Raw genomic sequence first — 20,399 nt, 5'->3', positions numbered from 1 at the left:
AGGAGAGAGGAGGATAGAAATGTTTTTATTATAGTGAGACAATGTTTGTGCAGCAGTGCCTATTACATGGTGCACTCAGCTGCACATGTATGGACAGGTGAAAGGTTCTCTTTAAAGTTTTTTTATATATATATAAAAATTACAAATGTAAAAAAAAAAAACTTTTCCTATATTCACCAAAAGGAAATGTTAAAAAAATAAAAATAAATTAACATAAGTGGTATCGCCGCATCTGTAAAAGTCTGAACTATTACAAAACCTTATTTGACACGCATAGTGAACGCCGTAAAAAAAGTTAATTAAAACACCACAATCACTGTTTGGTCACCTCATCCCCCACAAAAAAATGGAAAAAAAGTGATCAAAATGTACCATGTACCCCATGTACCCCAAAATAGAACCAATAGAACTGAATAGTAGTTACGGACACAGCGTAGCTTGCATGCTTCCTTAACTGCCATTCACTACTATGGGAGTTACGGAAACAGCATATCTCCCTCCGCCAGTTACGCTGTTTCTGTAACTCCCGACTATGTCACGACCATGTAATCAGGAAGTGGCATGGGAGCCAGCGTGAGCACAAAAAGCTAGAACGGGGTTTAGGGGGCCCTGTTCTAGAGATAGGTGCAGGTCCAAGAGGTGGGACCTCCATCTATCTGACATTTATGAAATATCCTGTGGATATGTCATAAATGTCCCTCATGGGAAAACCCCTTTAAGATTTTGTTCTCTCATATAGGAAATTACGTACCACTATTCATACATTCTTGGCAGAGCAATTAAGATATATTGACCTCTCGCCACCTCCACTGCTGCTAAGTTTTCGAACATTGCAAATGCACTGGAATCTGGCACTTATGTGTTGGACATTTGAGGCCCACCCCTGCTGACTTCAGGTTTTTGTAATATGAAAAAATAAAAAAAAGCCTTTAATTCAATGATGCTATTAATTTAAGGAGGCAGCTTAGTACTTAGGATAGATTTAGTGTGAACTAGGGCTGTTTTTTTATTTCTATTTTTTATAGTCGGCAAAGCTCTGGCTGGGGATTCTGCACCTAGAAGAAGTCCCTGACATCTCTGTCGATGTATGGACAGTGGCTTTCAGGGGCTCCCACTAAGAGCGGAATCCCCGGCCAAAGAGCGTCGGCAGCCTCTGGCCGAGGATTCCGCTCCACGAGGATCCCCTGTCGTCACTGTCCATATATGGATAGTGACTTCAGGGGCTCCCTCTAGTAGGGGAGTCCCCAGCCAGAGCAATATCTCTGGCCGGGGACTCCTGTCTTGGGAAAGCCCTTGACATCACTGTCCATATGTGGACAGTAACATCAAGGGCTACTCCTGGAGCGGAATCCCCGGCCAGAGTGTTGTCAACGCTATGGCAGTGGATTCTGCTCTCAGTGGAAGACCCTGATATCAGTGTACATATATGGACAGAGACGTCAGAGACTCCCTCTAAGAGCCGAATCCCCCGCCAGAGTGTAGGCAAAATGCTCTGGCCAGGGGATACCGCTCCTAGAGGGAGCTACAGTGGCGCTATCTACAGGGGGTGGGTGGGGTAGTGCTATCTACAGGGGGTGGTACTATCTACATGGGCACTGTGGCACAATCTACATAGGTGCAATATGGGGGTATCACACTATCTACTTGGGCACTGTGTGAGGCACTGTCCACATGGGCACTGTGGCATTATCTATATGGGCTCTGGCACTTTTTATGTGGGCACTGTGGCACCCTGTGGTCACTGTGGCACTATGTGGGCACTGTAGAACTGGCTACAGTGGGCACTGTAGCACTTTCTACAGGGACATTATGTAATGGAATCACTAGTTGAGCAATTCCCCAGAGTGCAAGTTATGGAATTGCTCTGTAAGTGATTCCCTAAAGGCAGCTGGAAACTGTCAGGAATAAACGTGCAAATAATTTGCTACCTCAAGTCCATCACTACTCTGATCAGCAGAGACTAAGGCTACTCTATGGTCTTCACCAGAGCCCACCGCAAGGCAGGTTTGGCTGCATAGAAACCAGGTTGCATTAACAGAATACAGTGGAGAGAATGTAAGTCCAAATCAGTAAGCAAAAGGGTTAATCTAAAGACAGAGCCGATGTCCAGTTCCAAGAATCTAAATAGTCAGGTGATACAGGGTGTAACCAGGAGCTTGATCAGAAATTGCATACACAAAGAAATTCACAAGCATCAATGAAAGAGCTGACCAAACTTAAATACTCCACCCGAGAATCTAATAGAATGAAAACAGAGAAATGAGATTGGCTCTGCAACTCAAACCAGAGCCGCCCAGAAGCTAGGCTAGTAGTCATGGCAACCGTAAAGAAATCTAACACATTGCGGCATTATCTACATGGGCACGGTGGTGTTTCAGGGGGTTGGGACAAAAAAAACCCTGACAAATGAAATCCATCCATTTTTTTAATGGCCACGAAAAACCGATTACAAATGGACAACAAACGGCCATTAAAAACGGACAGAGGGACTGGAAATGGATGAAAATTTGGAGACACACTGATACAAAACCGCATTAAAAAACTGACGATCAGATTTTAATGGGCATTTTTTTTCGCTGTCGTGTGAATGTAGCCTTAATGACTATGATGCCAGGAGTCCCGTTCACATGTACCGTAGTCGGGCTGGGAAATCCGGCTGACACACAAACCGCTTTTCACGTTTCAATCATTGTTGTGTGAATCTGACCTAATGTCATTTATTTAAAACCACATCATGGGGTCGGTGCTGCACAGTGTCCTACTCAGACTTTAGACACTATAATGTAATCTTTCCCCAAATTTATCAAATTATCTCTTGGTATTTTTTTCAGTTTATTTAACAGTAATAAGAAAATCAATATTCAAATCAAAAATCGCCCATAGGATGGAAAAAAAACTAGATTTAATTTTTTTTACAAAATCGCCCAGCCCTACTGTAAGCTGTATTTTATAATTTAGAATATATTATGTTATGTTACCTCATACTGTGCCTCACATAATATTATTTTTCAGGTATAAGAATCACAGCATGATCATTGTTCCCATGGACACAGAAGGTGTAGAGATCATCAGAGCTCTAAAAGTGTTTGGGTATGAAGGTAATCGTGCCGCTGATAACACTACACACCTATTGTTGTTGCTATAGAATTAAATGAAATATTTCTGCCCGCCTACAGATATATGACAAGGGAGAATATACAGTTCTTATTGAATTTAAAAGTAAATGAGTATGCAGTAAGCTATTAAACTCCCCCTAGTGGTGACTGCAGGCAGCCAGAATGTTATCATTTTAACTCCATGTCTATGCACGTAGATTTGTTGTGGATTTTCCACAGTGCTTCTGCAACCTTTCTGCAACAAAATCTGCACTTGTTACATGCAGATTGTGCTGCAGATTTTTCTGTGGATTTCACTCCTTCTACATTGAAAAGGGTGTAATCCGCAGTGAACATCCAGAATAGAGTGTGCATGCTGTGGATTTAAAAATCTGCACCATACTCTAACGGGGAAATCACACATAGCAGAAATGCTGTAGATTATCCGTGCAGATTTGTGCACGAAAAATCTGCAGCGGATTACAGTGCCAGCCATGTGGATAAGATTGTAACAAATCTCAACATGCTGTAGAACTTTTTCCGCACAAAAATTTACCTGCGGTGCACATTTTCAAATTCGCAGCATGTCAATTTCTGATGCTGAATGAGCACGGATTTGTTGCTGATTTTCTTGAATAATTCAATGGGGAAGAAGAAATCTACAATCAAATTCTAGTATTGCGAATTTAGCTGCGAATTACCCGTGGATACACCGCAAAATCCGCACATGCAAATAGTCATTTAAAATAATAATAAAAAAATATACTCACTTTACCAATCCCCTAGCTTTCCCGACGCTTCCCTGGTCCACAGCCGGTCTCTGTTGAAAAGTCATCGCTGGAGGCCAGTTAACAGAGACAGGTGGGGGACCAGGTAAGCGTCGCTAGGGGATTGGTAAGGTGAGTATACTGTTTATTTTTGTCTGTTTGCTGTAGTTACATGTTTTGTTACATTTGTATCTGTTTTACTAGTATTTTTGTGCTTCCTGTTTTACTACATTTTAACAAGGAACCATTTTATTTGCAGATACCCCGCACGGAGGACACTTTGAAGTACATTTTAGAAATGTGAGAGTTCCCGTTACTAATCTCATTCTGGGTAAGTTGCATTCTGCTGAATATTGTCCCTTTCGGCAGTGTGTGGCCTGGTTTTTCCAGTGAAACAAAACTGCTGTTGAGGGTTTACCAGCTTCGTGCTTGCTGGATAGATGTTATTTGTAATCCAGTATGGGAATTTAGCCAATCCCTACACTAATTCTGGAAATCCCCTTTCATAAAGAAGAGAGGAAACTAGTGCAAGATTGTTAAGTGATGTAATCTAAACAGACAGCAAGTATTTTCAATAACAATAGAGCTGGATAGGATGTGAGTTTATCTTTTGCCAAAATACACCCAATGGTGTAGGCATCTGCATTGGTTGCTTGCCATAAATTCCCTGTGTGAGAGGCAGGTGGTTGAAGTTTTTGCAGGCAACAATACTGTAATATCTAACTGCCACAAATAAAAAGTTTTTATGTTTTATACATGAATGGAAACGTTCCGTTAACTTGTCTCTGGATGAAATGTATACAATCATCATCTCCTGATACATAGATCGATTTTAACCGCTTCCCGACCGCCCACTGTATATTCACGTCGGCATTTGCTGGGCTCTGTGCAGTGCCGACGTGAATTCACGGTGGGTGATAAAAGCGCGATCCGGGTGTCTCAGAGTAGCGCTGACACCCGGATCGGGCTGTTAACCCCTACCTCTGGTCCCGGAGACATGGCCGGAACCTAATTGGTTCAGGTCCCGGTCATGTGATCGCAGGGAAAGCTTGTTGTAGCAACGAACTGGATAGTTTGTTACTACAACAAACTGGAAAGTTTGTTGCTACAACAAACTTTCCTGGGGAACGATTGCGGGTGCTGCAGTTGGTTATAAGGCAGAACCGGAGGCCATACAACGGCCCCCGGGTCTGCCACGCGTCACACTGACAGTTTATAATACGTTACACTACCTAGGTAGTGTAATGTATTATAGCAGCGATCATTGCTGCCAGTCTTCAAGTAAAAAGTAAAAAATAAAGTAATAAACATGTTTTATAAAAGTGTAAAAACAAGTTATAAAAGTTACAAAAACAAAAAAATGCTTTTTTTCCCTATAATAAGTCTTTTATTATAGGAAAAAAATTAAAATGCTAAAAAAAAGTACACATATTTGGTATCACCGCGTTCGTAACGACCTAAACTATAAAACTATAATATTATTTTTCCCGCATGGTGAACAGCGCAAAAAAAATAATTAAAAAACAATGTCAGAATCACTATTTGTTTGGTCATCAATCCTCCAAAAATATAGAATAAAAAGTGATCAAAAAGTCGCATGTACTCTAAAATAGTACCAATAAAAACGACAACCTGTCCCGCAAAAAACAAGCCCTTACACAGCTTTTTTGACTGAAAAATAAAAAAGTTATGGCTCTCAGAATATGGTGACACAAAAAATAAATAATTTTATCGAAAAGTGATTTTATTGCACAAATGCCACAAAACATAAAAAAAACTATATACATCTGGTATCGGCGTTATCGTGTCGACCCGCAGAATAAAGTAAAATGTCATTTATAGCGCACGGTGAAAGAATCTGTTTTTTTGTCACTTTGCTTGCCAAAAAAATCTAATAAAAAGTGATAAAAAAATCACATGTACCCTAAAATGGTACCAATGAAAACTACAGATTGTCCCGCAACAAATAAGTCCTCGCACGGCTCCGGTGAATAAAAAATCAAAAAAGTTCTGGCTCTCAGAATATAGCGACACAAATTGTGCAGTGTCCAAAAGCGGATAAGATCGGGCGCCATTTATCAGTGCGACATTGGTCACATATCTGCGGATTATTATTTATTTACCGAATTATTATACCCTCTTATTATGTCCTGATGTACTCTGCCCAATTTACACATACCCCCACATCATAAACTGAAATACCAGCAAAACCCCAAACAGAACAGTTACCAAGCAAACTCTGCGCTCCAAAAGCCAAATGGCGCTCCCTCCATTCTGAGCCCCACAGCGTGCCCAAACACCAGCTTACGTCCACATATATGATATTTTATATCCGGGAGAACCCGCTCAACATTGTATGAGGTATTTGTCTTCAGTGGCACAAACTGGGCACAACATATTGTGCGCTAAAATGGCATATCAGTGGAAAATTTAAATTTTCACTTTGCACCATCTGCTGCGCATTAACGCCTTCGCACACCACGACTTAATAGCATGTCATGGTGCGGGGGGTTATATATGGAGCGGGCTCATGCGCTGCGCCCGCGCCATATTCTGCAGGTGTCCGCTGTGTATTACAGCTGACACCCGGGACTAATGGACAGGAACAGCGATCGCGCTGTTACAGGAGCCTGTAAAAATTATATTATACTGCAATACATTAGTACTGCAGTGTATTGTACCAGCGACCTAATGATCGCTCGTTCCAGTCCCCTAAAGGGACTTTTGGGAGGTTTCCACTGTTTTGGTACCTCAGGGGCTTTGCAAATGCGACATGACACCCGAAAACCATTCCAGCTAAATTTGAGCTCCAAAAGACAAAATATTGTTCATTCCCTTCTGAGTCTTGCCGTGGGTCCAAACAGCAGTTTATTACCACATATGGCATATTGCTGTAATCAGGACAAATTGCTTTACAAATGTTGGGGTGTTTTTTCTCCTTTATTCATTTTCACGGCCTAATTCCACTAAATTCAGCAATAAAAAAACGGTGGGGTCAAAATGCTAACTATACCCCTAGAAACATTCCTTGAGGGGTGTAGTCTACAAAATGGGGTCACTTTTGGGGGGTTTTCACCGTTTTGCTCCCTCCAGGGCGTTGCAAACGCGACATGGCACTGAAAACCAATCCAGCAAAATCTGCGCTACAAAATCCAAATGGCGCTCCCTCCCTTCTGAGCTCTGCCGTGGGTCCAAACAGCAGTTTAGTACCACATATCGGGTATTGCTGTAATTGGGAGAAGTAGCTTTACAAGTTTTATTCTTTTTATTCTTTATTCCTTGCAAATATCTTTTTTTTTAAATATTTTTTCAGAAAAAAAGTCGATTTTTACTTTCACAGGCAAACTCCAATAAATATAGCAGAAGACCTGTGGGGTCAAGATGCTAACTATACCCCTAGAAAAATTCCTTGAGGGGTGCAGTTTCCAAAACCGTGTCACTTTTTTGCTTCTTTGCTTCTTTGCTTCTGAGGCCGGTATTTCAGTCCATTTTCACACAAGGGCCATATGTGGGATATTTCAAAAAACTGCAGAATCTGGGCAATAAATATTGTGTTGCGTTTCTCTGGTAAAACCTTCTGTGTTACAGAAATAATGTATTACAAATGAATTGCAGCAAAAAAAAAAAAAAAAATTTGTCAATTTCCCCTCTGCATTGCTTTCATTCCTGTGAAACGCCTAAAGGGTTAAGAAACTTTCTGAATGCTGTTTTGAATACTTTGAGGGGTGCAGTTTTTAATATGGGGTGATTTATGGGGTCTATCTAGTACATAAGGCCCTCAAAGCCACTTTAGAACTGAACTGGTCCCTGTAAAAATCGACTTTTGACATTTTCTTGAAAATGTGAGAAATTGCTGGTAAAGTACTAAGCCTTGTAACGTCCTAGAAAAATAAAATAATGTTCAAAAAATGATTCAAATATAAAGTAGACATCTGGAATATGTGAAATAGTAACTATTTTGTGTGATATTACTATCTGTTTTACAAGCAGATACATTTAAAATGAGAAAAATCATAATTTTTGCAAATTTTCTCTAAATTTTGGTGTTTTTCACAAATAAGCAATGAATTTATTGACCAAATTTTTCCACTAATATAAAGTACAATATGTCACGAGAAAACAGTCTCAGAATCGCTTGGATAGGCAAAAGCATTCCGGAGTTATTGCCACATAAAGTAACACATGTCAGATTTGAAAAAATGGGGCTGGTCCTGAAGGCCAAAATGATCTCGGTCTTGAAAGGGATAAGGGAAAATTATTTAGTCATTTTATATCACTCATTCCATGGTCTACGAGAAGCTTCCTCTTACTCTTCAAAAAGAGGTTCTGCAGCCGCTAAGGTATTATAAAGAAAAATGTACTCTCTACTATAAATTATAATGAATATTATAACCACTCTGAAGTTAAGTAACCTATATAAATACACTAGTGTTGTGGGTTTGTGCTTTCATATGGTCAAGGAACCCTTCAGTGACTTCTAATAATTGACATTATGGGTATATATAATTAAAACCGCACCAAAAAGTGCCACCCCTTTCTGTCCGTTCTGTCTCCAAACATTCTGCTTGATACGTTTCTCAGTTCTGGCTTTACACACACTTAACAATGCCCATATTACTTATACATGGAAGAATTGAAAAAATTACATTGTGGAAAACTTTGCATTGGTTCTACACAATATGACGGATAAACCACCTACAACTATTTTATTAAATAAACATACATGAGCAACACTGTTGTACAAATTGAAAACTTTAGCTATCTGGGGAAAAATAAATAGAAAGTGAAATTCCTTAAAACCAGCATTTTGATAATCCAGAGAGTGTTATAATCCAGCCCTTGTTTCTGGCGCATAAGTGCTATATAACAAGACCATTAGCAGAACACTGTGTACAGAGAACCATGTTTTGTGTTAACATTGTATTTATTTATTTATTTAATTTTTAAGGTTGTTTTTTTTTTTTACTTTACATTTTTTTTATTGAATTTTCACAATGAGTAAACATACGAGCAAGAGCCAGAACAGAAGCCTTTGCATTGTAAAAGCAATGCATTTTTTTAAAAAAAAAGTAACAGATTAAACAATGGCTATGTGAGGAACAGCAGATGTGCCATTCCATCCAGTGTAAAAGCCGTATAATCACAAAAATGTAACATGCAGCACTAAAACAAGTACATCAAGAAAGTCGAAGAGCGGAAAGATCCAAGAAAAGAGGGAAAGAGAGAAAAAGACAGTGAAAAGAGAGGGAGAAAGGAAGGAGAGAAATAGAAAAAAAAGTGGAAGGAAGATATCCCAGGAAGATTCAGGACTATAAAAATGCGAGACTGGTAATTGAGAGGTGGGGATGAGCATTAGATTCACAGGCCCCAGATCTTGAGAAGTTTCAGATGGGTCCTAGTTCGCGGTTCATTTGACATGAAAGCATCCAAACTGGAAAGAAATTCACAGTATGGAATATAGGGTTTCTTCCAGGCATGGGCTATAGTTTGCTTAGCGCACAGAAAGAAAAACATCAGGAGACGATGTTGGGAGTGAGATTAGAAGATTTATGATGAAGTAGGGCTTTCCAAGGGTCTCCGTGGAGAGGAGTGTAAAGGACCGCATGGACCTAACCATGAACGCTGTGGCAAGTCCACCATACATGCAGCATATCTCTAATAGACGCACATCCTCTAAAATTGTTGCAGGATAGCCAGGGACCATATGAGCAATCCATGCAGAGACCAAATACCAGCCTATGAGAACACAAGAATGCAGATTGTACAGTATTTGTATTAATAGAGCAGGAGGAGACTGCATCCCACGCAGTATTCCTATCAGCTATATCCCTTGTGCCTTTAAATCTGTTTCCCACTTACTAACATAAGTGTGAGTTGTATGATAGGGAACGCTGTTCAATATTGAATAGACAAGTGAGATAAGATCACAAGAATGGGGGGAAGTTTTACATATGTGCTCAAAAGATGCTAAGTAGGGTTGTGAGCCAATGTTTAAAGAGGCTCTGTAACCAGATTTTGCAACCCCTATCTGCTATTGCAGCAGATCGGCGCTGCAATGTAGATTACAGTAACGTTTTTATTTTTTTAAAACGAGCATTTGTGGCCAAGTTATGACCATTTTTGTATTTATGCAAATGAGGCTTGCAAAAGTCCAAGTGGGTGCGTTTAAAAGTAAAAGTCCAAGTGGGCGTGTATTATGTGCGTACATCGGGGCGTTTTTAATACTTTTACTAGCTGGGCGCTCTGACGAGAAGTATCATCCACTTCTCTTCAGAACGCCCAGCTTCTGCCAGATCACGCTGTGACGTCACTCACAGGTCCTGCATCGTGTCAGACGAGCGAGGGCACATCGGCACCAGAGGCTTCAGTTGATTCTGCAGCAGCATCGGCGTTAGCAGGTAAGTCGATGTAGCTACTTACCTGCAAACGCTGATGCTGCTGCAGAATCAACTGTAGCCTCTGGTGCCGATGTGTCCTCGCTCGTCTGACACGATGCAGGACCTGTGAGTGACGTCACAGCGTGATCTGGCAGAAGCTGGGCGTTCTGAAGAGAAGTCGATGATACTTCTCATCAGAACGCCCAGCTAGTAAAAGTAGTAAACACGCCCCGATGTACGCACATAATACACGCCCACTTGGACTTTTACTTTTAAACACACCCACTTGGACTTTTGCAAGCCTCATTTGCATAACTACAAAAATGGTCATAACTTGGCCAAAAATGCTTGTTTTTTAAAAATAAAAACGTTACTGTAATCTACATTGCAGCGCCTATCTGCTGCAATAGCAGATAGGGGTTGCAAAATCTGGTGACAGAGCCTCTTTAAGTTGTGTATATCGTCACATTTCCGACTGAGGGATGGAGTATTTCTCTTTTAGTACCTCATAGGAAAGAAGTCCTGAAGGAGAGAGAAGGTAATAAACTTTTTCAAGGCCACTCGTGCCACCAAGAGAAGGAGGGACAGTCATCTAGAACCGGGGGGAAAGCCCTATTCAGCCAGAGAGATTGGAGAGGGAAATGGGGGGGAAATAAGTTTGCCTGAACATTTAAAGTTTATGTACACCTTTGACATAGTTGATTTTTTTTTTAGATTGTGCATCAGTGTGATTGGTGCAACTTCCTAAATCCATTTTATTAAAAATTATTTATTTTTGCTGAGATACAGCTGCTTTGTACGCTGTATACAGAGCAGCTGTATCGTTCGCTAAGAACTGAATCCGTCAGGTCCGCGGGACTGACTGGTTCAGTGACAGCGAATTCTGCAGGTCTCTGACACGCAGGATTCACCTGTAATTGATCACATCTAAGTTATGAACGTAGATGTGATCGTTAACAGCTCGCAGGACCCGCTGACACTGAACCCGTCAGTACCATGGAGCTGGCGGATGCATGATTCAGCCAACAATAATGTTTACAGAATACAAAGCAGCTGAATCTCAAAAAGTAAAAATAATTTTTAATAAAATGTATTTAGGGAATTGTACAAATCACACTGATGCACAATTTTATTTTATTTTTAAAAACAACGATGTCAAAGGTGTACATAGCCTTTAACTGTATACCATACCCGTAATGAATGCTGCACAAGTGGAGTAAAAATTGTGGGGCAGAGGTTACCCATGTAAAGGAGTCAATAGGTAATGGGGAAATATTAGGTATTTCCAGAAATACCCAGAGTAGCATGTAAATTGTTCAATGTTCGAAGAGAGAGCAGTGATATAGTAGCAGCCTAATAGTATCATGTAGGATTAGGGACACCCAGTCCACCGTCACATTTGTGAGCTGTCAAGGTGCGTTGAGGGATAGGAGACCTACATGTTTCCCAGATAAAGGAAATAAGGCATTTTTGCAGAAGCCATGGGAAATAAGAGGGAACGGGGATTGGGAGAGTATAAAAAAGGTAGAGTAGTTTAGGCAAAATTGTCATTTTAGTAGCATATATCCTACCTAACCAGGAGATCGTCAGTGGAGACCAACTTGACATAAGACCAGTAATAGGCCATAACATAGGCAGGTAATTAGAAGAGAATAAATCCTTATAAAACGGAGTGATACGGACTCCTAAGTAATTCAAGTGTGTTGAGGACCATTGGAAAGTGTAGGAGGACTGTAGTAGCGAGATAGAGGCGCTGGGCATGGAGAGGGGAAGGGCATGCAATTTGGCATAATTTATGACTAGGTCAGAGATCTTACCAAACATTGTGAGAATAGAGAATAGGTCAGGCAGGGTAATAAGGGTCAGTGTCAGCAGTATGTCATCAGCAAATAAACACAATTTCTGGTGGATTCCTGCTACTTCTGGTCCTGTGACGTTTGTGCAGCGGCTAAAGGTCCTATACACAGAGCGAAAAGGATAGGGGAAAGAGGGCAGCTCTGCCTCGTACCTCTCTCTAAGGGGAACGGTACAGATTTATATCCAGCATATTGGGTCTGGGCTGTAGGATTGCAATATACAGCAGATATCCAACCCAATTAAGGTTGCTTTTTTAACCTTACAAGTGAGTTTTACATATTTTTCTATGACTGTCTGGTAATCCGCCACTGGTCAGGCCCTAATGATGCAGGATTACAGGAATGTGTGTGTGTGTGTGTGTGTGTGTGTGTGTGTGTGTGTGAGAGTGTGTGTGTGTGTGTGTGTGTGTGTGTGTGTGTGTGTGTGTACGTACGTGTGTATATATATATATATACCAGATTTTTCAAAATACAAGACGCACCTTTTAGATAGAAAAAAATCTTGCTAAAAAGCCTATACATCTTATAGTCCAGAGACAGGCAGGATCGGTGGCGCCAGACACCCCGACAATTTCCTTAACCCCTTAAGGACGCAGCCTTGTTTTGGCCTTAAGGCTCAGAGCCCATTTTTCAAATCTGACATATTTCACTTTATGTGGTAATAACGTCGGAATGCTTAAACCTATCCAAGCGATTCTGAGAATGTTTTCTCGTGACACATTGGGCTTTATGTTAGTGGTAAAATTTGGACGATATATTCAGTGTTTATTGGTGAAAAATGGCAAAATTTAGGGAAAATTTATAAAAAATAGAATTTTTCAGAATTTAAATGCATCTGCACCCAAAATAGTTACTAGTTCACATTTCCCATATGTCTACATTAGATTGGCATTGTTTTTTGAACATTATTTTATTTTTCTTGGTACCTGTTCAGTTCTGAAGTGGCTTTGAGGGGCCTATGTATTAGAAACCCCGATAAAACACCCCATTTTAAAAACTAGACCCCTCAAAGTATTCAAAACAGCATTTAGTAAAGTTTTTTAACCTTTCAGGCATTTCACAGGAATTAAAGCAAAGTGGAGGCGAAATTTGCAAATTTCATTTTTCTTGCTGAATTTCAATTTTATTCAATTTTTTTTGTGTAACACGGAAGGTTTTACCAGAGAAACACTACTAAATATGTATTATCCAGATTCTACAGTTTTTAGAAATGTCCCACATGTGGCTCTAGTGCGCTCGTGGACTAAAACACAAGCCCCAGAAGCAAAGAAGCACCTATTGCATTTTGAGGCTTCTTTTTTATTAGCATATATTTTAGGCAGCATGCCAGGTTTGAAGAGATGTTGAGGTGCCAAAACAGTAGGAATCCCCCAATAGTGACCCCATTTTGGAAACAACACCCCTCAAGGAATTCATTTATGGTTGTTGTTATCATTTTGACCACACGTTTTTTTCACAGCACCTATTTTAATTGGGCTGTGAAATAAAAAAATGAAATTTTTTCCAATAAGATGTAATTTATGATCAAAATTTCCTATTTTCACAGGAAACAAAATACCCCATTTTGTTGCCCAATTTGTCCTGAGTGTGGCAATACCCCATTTGTGGTGATAAACTGCCGTTTGTGCCCATGGGAGGGCTCAGAAGGAAAGGAGTGCTATGTGTTTGTTGGAGTCCAGATTTTGCTGTATTGGTTTTCGGGTGCCATGTCGCATTTGCAGAGCCCCAGAGGTATCAAAGCAATGGAAACCCACCTGAAGTGACCCCATTTTGGAAACTACACCCTTCAAACAATTCATTTATGGGTAATGTGACTATTTAGACCCCATAGTTTCTTCACAGAACTTATTTGAATTGTGCTGGGAATTTAAAAAAATATATTTTTTTTCCAATAATATGTAGTTTTAGCTAAAAATTTCTTATTTTCACAAGAAATAAAATACTCCATTTTGTTGCACAATTTGTCCTGAGTGCAGCAATACCCCATTTGTGGTGATAAACTGCTGTTTGGGCCCATGGGAGGGCTCAGAAAGAAAGGAGCGCTATTTGTTCTTTGGAGTCCAGATTTTGCTGGATTGGCTTTCGGATGCCATGTCGCATTTGCAGAGCCCCAGAGGTATCAAAGCAATGGAAACCCACCAGAAGTGACCCCATTTTGGAAACTACACCCCTCAAGGAATTCATTTATGGTTGTTGTTATCATTTTAACCACACAGTTTTTTCACAGCACCTATTTGCATTGGTCTGTGAAATAAAAAAAATGACATTTTTTCAAATAAGATGGCATTTTTGATCAAAATGTCTTATTTTCACAGGGAACAAAATACCCCATTTTGTTGCCCAATTTGTCCTTAGTGCGGCAATACCCCATTTGTGGTGATAAACTGCCATTTGGGCCCATGGGAGGGCTAAGAAGCAAAGGAGTGCTATGTGTTTGTTGGAGTCCAGATTTTGCTGGATTGGTTTTCGGGTGCCATGTCGCATTTGCAGAGCCCCAGAGGTATCAAATCAATGGAAACCCACCAGAAGTGACTCCATTTTGGAAACTACACCCCTCAAGGAATTCATTTATGGGTGTTGTGACCATTTTGACCCCACAGTTTTTTCACAGAACTTATTTGAATTGGGCTGGGAATTAAAACAAAATTATTTTTTCCAATAATATGTTGTTTTGGCTGAAAATTTCTAATTTTTACAAGAAATAAAATACCCCATTCTGTTGCCCAATTTGTCCTGAGTGAGGCAGTACCCCATTTGTGGTGATAAACTGCCGTTTGGGCCCATGGGAGGGCTCAGAAGGAAAGGACCACCATTTGGCCTACTGGGGATTTTTTGGTGCAAAGTCATGTATGCAGAAGCCCCTGAGGTACCAGTACAGTTGAAACCCCCAAGAAGTGACCCCGTTTTAAAAACGACACCCTTGAGGCATTCATCTAGAGGTGTAGTGAGCATTTTGACCGGAGACATACACCCCATAAACTGTACGAGACAGCAGCTGTCACAGCTCCTGTATGTGTCGAGAGGATGGCCGAAATGGGCGTTACTCCCGTGGCGTACTATTCCGTCATGGAGCGCGAACAGGGCGGTTTCGATGACGGAATAGTAAGTCACTGAGCGTTAAGGGGTTAATGAAGCGCTCTGCTCATTCATAGAGAGAACTGTGCAGCACTGTACCCTCTGTACCTGCCAGGATTTATCTGTATTATTAGTGCAGGGGAGGAAGGAAACTAAATACGATGTATACATTGTGTACTGCCAGAGACAGGACACTGCAGGACAGATTGCTGGATCCTGGGGAGGTGAGTATACCACCAGGTATTAAAGGTGAATATATACCTTCAATAGCTTTCCGACGAACTCTCATTTGTCCAACAGCTATTCATCTGGACCTCCCCATGCACGCTAGCCTCGGCCTGTGTATGTGTTTTCAATGGGGATAGGTGAAAAAGCCACAGCAAAACACATCTCCCGTCATAACAAAAGACCAGGCAAGTTGAAATTTAACATGCCCAATCCTTTTTTTCCCCCCGACATCTGCCAAACAAAAGTCAGCCAAACAGCTAACACCTCTTATACCCTATACCCCCAGGGAATAAAATATTAACACTCCTTGTACCCTGGACCACCAGATAGTAAATCTGTAAAGGATGTGCCAGGCACAGCTTCTGTGTCAACGCCCATAGGTAATCAGTCTGCCCCTGCTTCTATGTCTGTGAGACTGACTCCATCTTCCACCACTCAGGATGGCAGGCTTAGGAGTGGGAGAGCCTATCACAGCCTGGTCAGACGGAGCTAGCTCCCGCCCTCTGGCTATTTATACCTGCCTTTCCTGTTCCTCCTTGCTTGTGATTCTTCTCGTTTGGTTTCCTGGCGCTGCTGCAGCTTCTTGAACTATTTGACCCTGCTTCATATTGACCCTGGCTTACTGACTACTCTCCTGCTCTGCGTTTGGTACCTCGTACACTCCTGGTTTGACTCGGCTTGTTCACTACTCTCCTGCTCTGTGTTTTGTACCTCGTACACTCCTGGTTTTACTCGGCTCGTTCACTACTCTTATTGCGCACGATGTTGCCGTGGGCAACTGCCCCATTTCCCTTAGCTTCTGTGTACCCTTGTCTGTTTGTCTGTCGTGCACTTATTGAGCGTAGGGACTGTCGCCCAGTTGTACCCCGTCGCCTAGGGCGGGTCGTTGCAAGTAGGCAGGGACTCAGTGGCGGGTAGATTAGGGCTCACTTGTCTGTTTCCCTACCCCCGGTCATTACAAAATCTCTCCCTATTCTACATTAGACCATCTGGTAAAAAAATATTGTCCCCCTCTTTTACCTTACCTGCACCAAGGAGGGGGGGCATTAGCCTAGACCACTAGGGAATTGAATATGATCTCATTCTTCTACCCTAGAGAAGCAAGGAAGAGGGAATTAACTTAGATCACCAGAGCTTGTGACATTAGCCACCCCGGACCACTACGCTAGATCACCAAGGAAGCATTAATTAGTCTGGAAATAGTTTTTCTTCTTATTTTCTGTTGTCTAAACCTATTGTTTGGTGCATCTTTCTATTACTTTACGGTTTTCTAGTTTTTTTTTTTCTGTTTTAGATTTATTTTCTTATGTAGTTATCATTTTCTCTCCTTTAAATAGCAATTTAGCGAAAATCACTTGGCTTTAGCATAATAGTGTGTTGTACAAGCTGTATGTGCTGTGTATACACTGTGTGTATGAATGTGTGTGTGCAGTGTTTGTGCTGTATGTGCCATGTAGTCTTGTGTGTGTGTGTACATACAGTATGTACGTACATGTGCTGTGTTGCATTGTCATGATTGTTGCAAAGTGTAAATGTATTCACCTTACATTAAAGATAGCCATACACTTTAGACAGTTATCAGCCGATTGATCGTTTGGCCGCCAGCTATTCCCCCTGACTCCCCCATACACATGCATGCTCAGCTGAGCCGAGCAGGCATGTTTTTTCAATGGGTAGAAGGGAGAAAGCCGCTGTCAGACCTATCTACTAATGCACAAAAGGATCGGGCATGTTGAAATTCAACAGCACGATCCTTCTCCCCCCCAACATCTGCCATCAGCGGAGGGTCAGGATGCCACCATACACATTAGATGGTTGGCCGAAATCGGTGGGCTTAGCCGACATACATGTAATGTGTATGGCGAGATTAAGTCTCTCCTGTAAACAGAATGAAGTAATTAATGAGTACAATTTTTAATTTTTATTAGATAACTCTCTAAAAACAGGGGTACAGTCACCACTGTGAAAAAAGCCCCACCGTGTTTGTTTAAAATCGTATTAAATTGTAAATAACAATCTCCAGTTCATTTGTGAACCCTCCTCTGATTGTACTTGAAAGATATAGATTGGATCAGCGTTTAACATTGGTGTGTCAGTGTATGGGAACCTGCAAAAACACTGGAGCCTGCTGTTACCGCTCCTAAATCCCCCAGTGCTGGGGTTATCCAACAATACCACTGTCACCTACGCTATAATCCCTTCTCCACTGACCCTATGCGTTTCTGTATACTAATTCATCAGGGGTCTATATTTGTCAAAGTCTAGCCAAAGCTCCAGTGATGTAGAACTGTAACAGATATTCTGTTACACACACGGAAGCGTGCTCGCATGGATATCAGCGGCACGCTTCACTACGGACTCAGAGTTTATATAATTAATACTCCTCCCCTTGGGCAGAGGCAAAGCCTCAAAAACGGCCAATCACTGTCGTCCACGTCAGCCGCAACGTGCGGTCATGTGACTCCCGGCACGTCGGCTGACATACCCGGAAGCCCAGCACCAAACATCGCGTCCGACGCACAAGCACAGAGAGAGGCCGAGGAGTGCATCTCATTAATGCCCAGAGCCCTCCCATCTAGGGGACGGAGCTAACGATACTTGCATGGGAATGAAGATTACTGTCCAACTCACAAACAGCAACCTGGCAGCCATACGTCTAATAGACACTCTGTTAACACATTAGTGTAGATGAACAGGCATAGTATTTTAGTATATGAGCGGTATTTCAAATATAATAATACATGAATAAACGAACAGATATATCAGACATCTAAGAATAAGCTAAGATGATTTTGAACATGATGGAAGCAAAGATTATTTTTCTGCTTCTCATGGCACTCTCAGATAAAGCAGGTATAGTTTGTCTGCTCATTTAGACCCACCGGCTGTGTACATGCCAATCTGTAGATCCACTGTGCCTCCTTCCTAAGAATAAGATTGTCCCAATCTCCTCCACGTTTTGGAGGTCGCACCAGTTCAATCGCCTGAAATCTCAAGCATTCTGCTCTACCATGGTGTTTAGCATGTACATGCTTGGAGTGTCTCTCATATTTGTCACATCTCCTACATGTTCCCTAATTCGACGCCGAAATTGTCGAATCGTTTTACCCACAAAATTTAGTGGGCATGGACATGTGATGAGGTATACCACTCCTGCTGTTTTGCAATTCACAAAATCTAGTATATCATACTCTATTCCGGTGGTAACACATTTGAATTTTCTCCCATTCTGGATAAAATTACAAGCTCTGCAACTACCGCATTTATATGTGCCTGGAACCTTCCTATCCAGCCATGTTCCCTCGTGTGGTATAGGATCAAAGCAACTTTGCATTACCCTGTCCCTGATGTTTTTACCCCTACGAAATGTAACTGATGGCTGGTGAGTGATCTGATCCACCAGGTCCATATCTGCACTGAGGATACGCCAGTACCTTTTCAGTATTGTCATAATTTCTGATTGTTTGGAGTCAAAAGTGCCTATAAGTCTAGTGATATTTTCCGCTTTCCTTTTCTTTGCAACTAACAGACCTGTCCTATCAGAATCTCTCGCCGCCTCATAGGCCTTTTGAATTACTCCTTTAGGGAAACCCCTATACTTAAGTCTAGAGGCAAGATCCTGTGACTGCAGCTCAAAATCGTCAAGGGAGCTACAATTCCGACGAATTCTCATGAACTGGCCTCTAGGGATACCTCGTTTAAAGGGAATGTGTTGCCAGAAAAACATGTTTTTTTTTTAAAAATTAAACATTTAGTGTGTGGGTGATTAAACATTGTTCAAATTTTTTTTATTTTTTTGCACGAGTCCATGTAATATTATAAATTATTTCTAATTTATAATACTACCCATTTTTGGTCACTAGATGGAGCTGTTCCCAAAATTGCAGCATTGCAACATTGGGTTAAAAGCCCTCGCTCTAGTGAGCTCTCAGCATCCCCCCTCCTTTATCCTGGCTAGTGCCGGGATAAACGAGGGGTTTGAAAGGTTTAACCTCCTACACTGTGTGTCGCCATTTTTTGAGGTAACCCACAGTGTAGTAGGTTTACATACAGTAGTAAACACACACAAACACTAACATACATTAAAATCTCTTACCTGCTCCTGCCGCCGCGGCTCCCTCCGGCCCGTCCGCTCCCTTTGCTGCCGCTGTTCCATGTGCACAAGTCCGGAAGCCGCGACCGGAAATAGTAATATTACTGTCCGGCCGCGACTTCCGGTCCACAGGAAAATGGCGCCGGACGGCGCCAATTTCGAATAGGACTGTGTGGGAGCGGCGCATGCGCAGTTCCCACACAGACGCCGTACACGGCAGTCAATGGGACGGGAGCCGTTCACAGTCCCTATGGGACTGTGGCTGCCGTACTCCATGTCTGTGTGTGTCGTTAATTGACACACACAGAAATGGAACAAAAAATGGCAGCCCCCATAGGGAAGAAAAAGTGTAAAAATAAGAAACAGTAAAACACAAACACACAAATGAAAATAAACGTTTTTATTAAAGCACTAACATCTTTAACATATAAAAAAATTATTTGTGATGACACTGTTCCTTTAAGGGGATAAGGGTGACAACTGTTCCACTGCAAGAAACTATTGGTTGCTGTCTCTTTCCGGTGTACTTTGGTACAGATTGTACCTTCCTTTGTTTTAGTGATCTCAAGATCTAGAATGACTCTCCAGTTTCCCACACATCATTTTGCCTTCTCTCCCTTTGACTTTTATTTTGCAGATTTATAAACTCCTTATTTAGGTGGAACATAATAGCCCCTTTGTAAGCTTTAAATGGGATTTCTTCAGAAGTGATAATGGCATTTAGAGGAAATCTAATTTGCTTAACCCCTTAAGAACCAAACCTATTTTGGTGTAAAGGAGCGCAGGATTTGTTTCTTGTTTTTGCCATGCTGCATTTTGAAAGCCATAACTTTTTTAATTTTTCCGTCCACATAGTTGTATGAGGGCTTGTTTGATGGCACCATTCTAGGGTACATAGAACTTTTTGA

The 20,399-nt window shown here is 41.4% G+C and overlaps 1 protein-coding gene across 1 annotated transcript in view; it reads left to right on the top strand.

The window, feature by feature from the left end:
* LOC142651877 (acyl-CoA dehydrogenase family member 11-like) overlaps positions 1–20,399 on the top strand; it is a 260,668-nt gene that overhangs the window by 212,641 nt on the left and 27,628 nt on the right. Inside the window, exons 15-16 of the mRNA XM_075827102.1 lie at positions 3,013–3,098; positions 4,122–4,193. Coding sequence (XP_075683217.1) covers positions 3,013–3,098; positions 4,122–4,193 — 158 coding nt within the window. The remainder of the gene's footprint in view (positions 1–3,012; positions 3,099–4,121; positions 4,194–20,399) is intronic.

Source organism: Rhinoderma darwinii, chromosome 5, assembly GCF_050947455.1.
Source record: "Rhinoderma darwinii isolate aRhiDar2 chromosome 5, aRhiDar2.hap1, whole genome shotgun sequence".
In the NCBI taxonomy this organism is placed as follows: Eukaryota; Metazoa; Chordata; class Amphibia; order Anura; family Rhinodermatidae; genus Rhinoderma; species Rhinoderma darwinii.
This window is presented reverse-complemented; position numbering and strand designations above follow the sequence as displayed.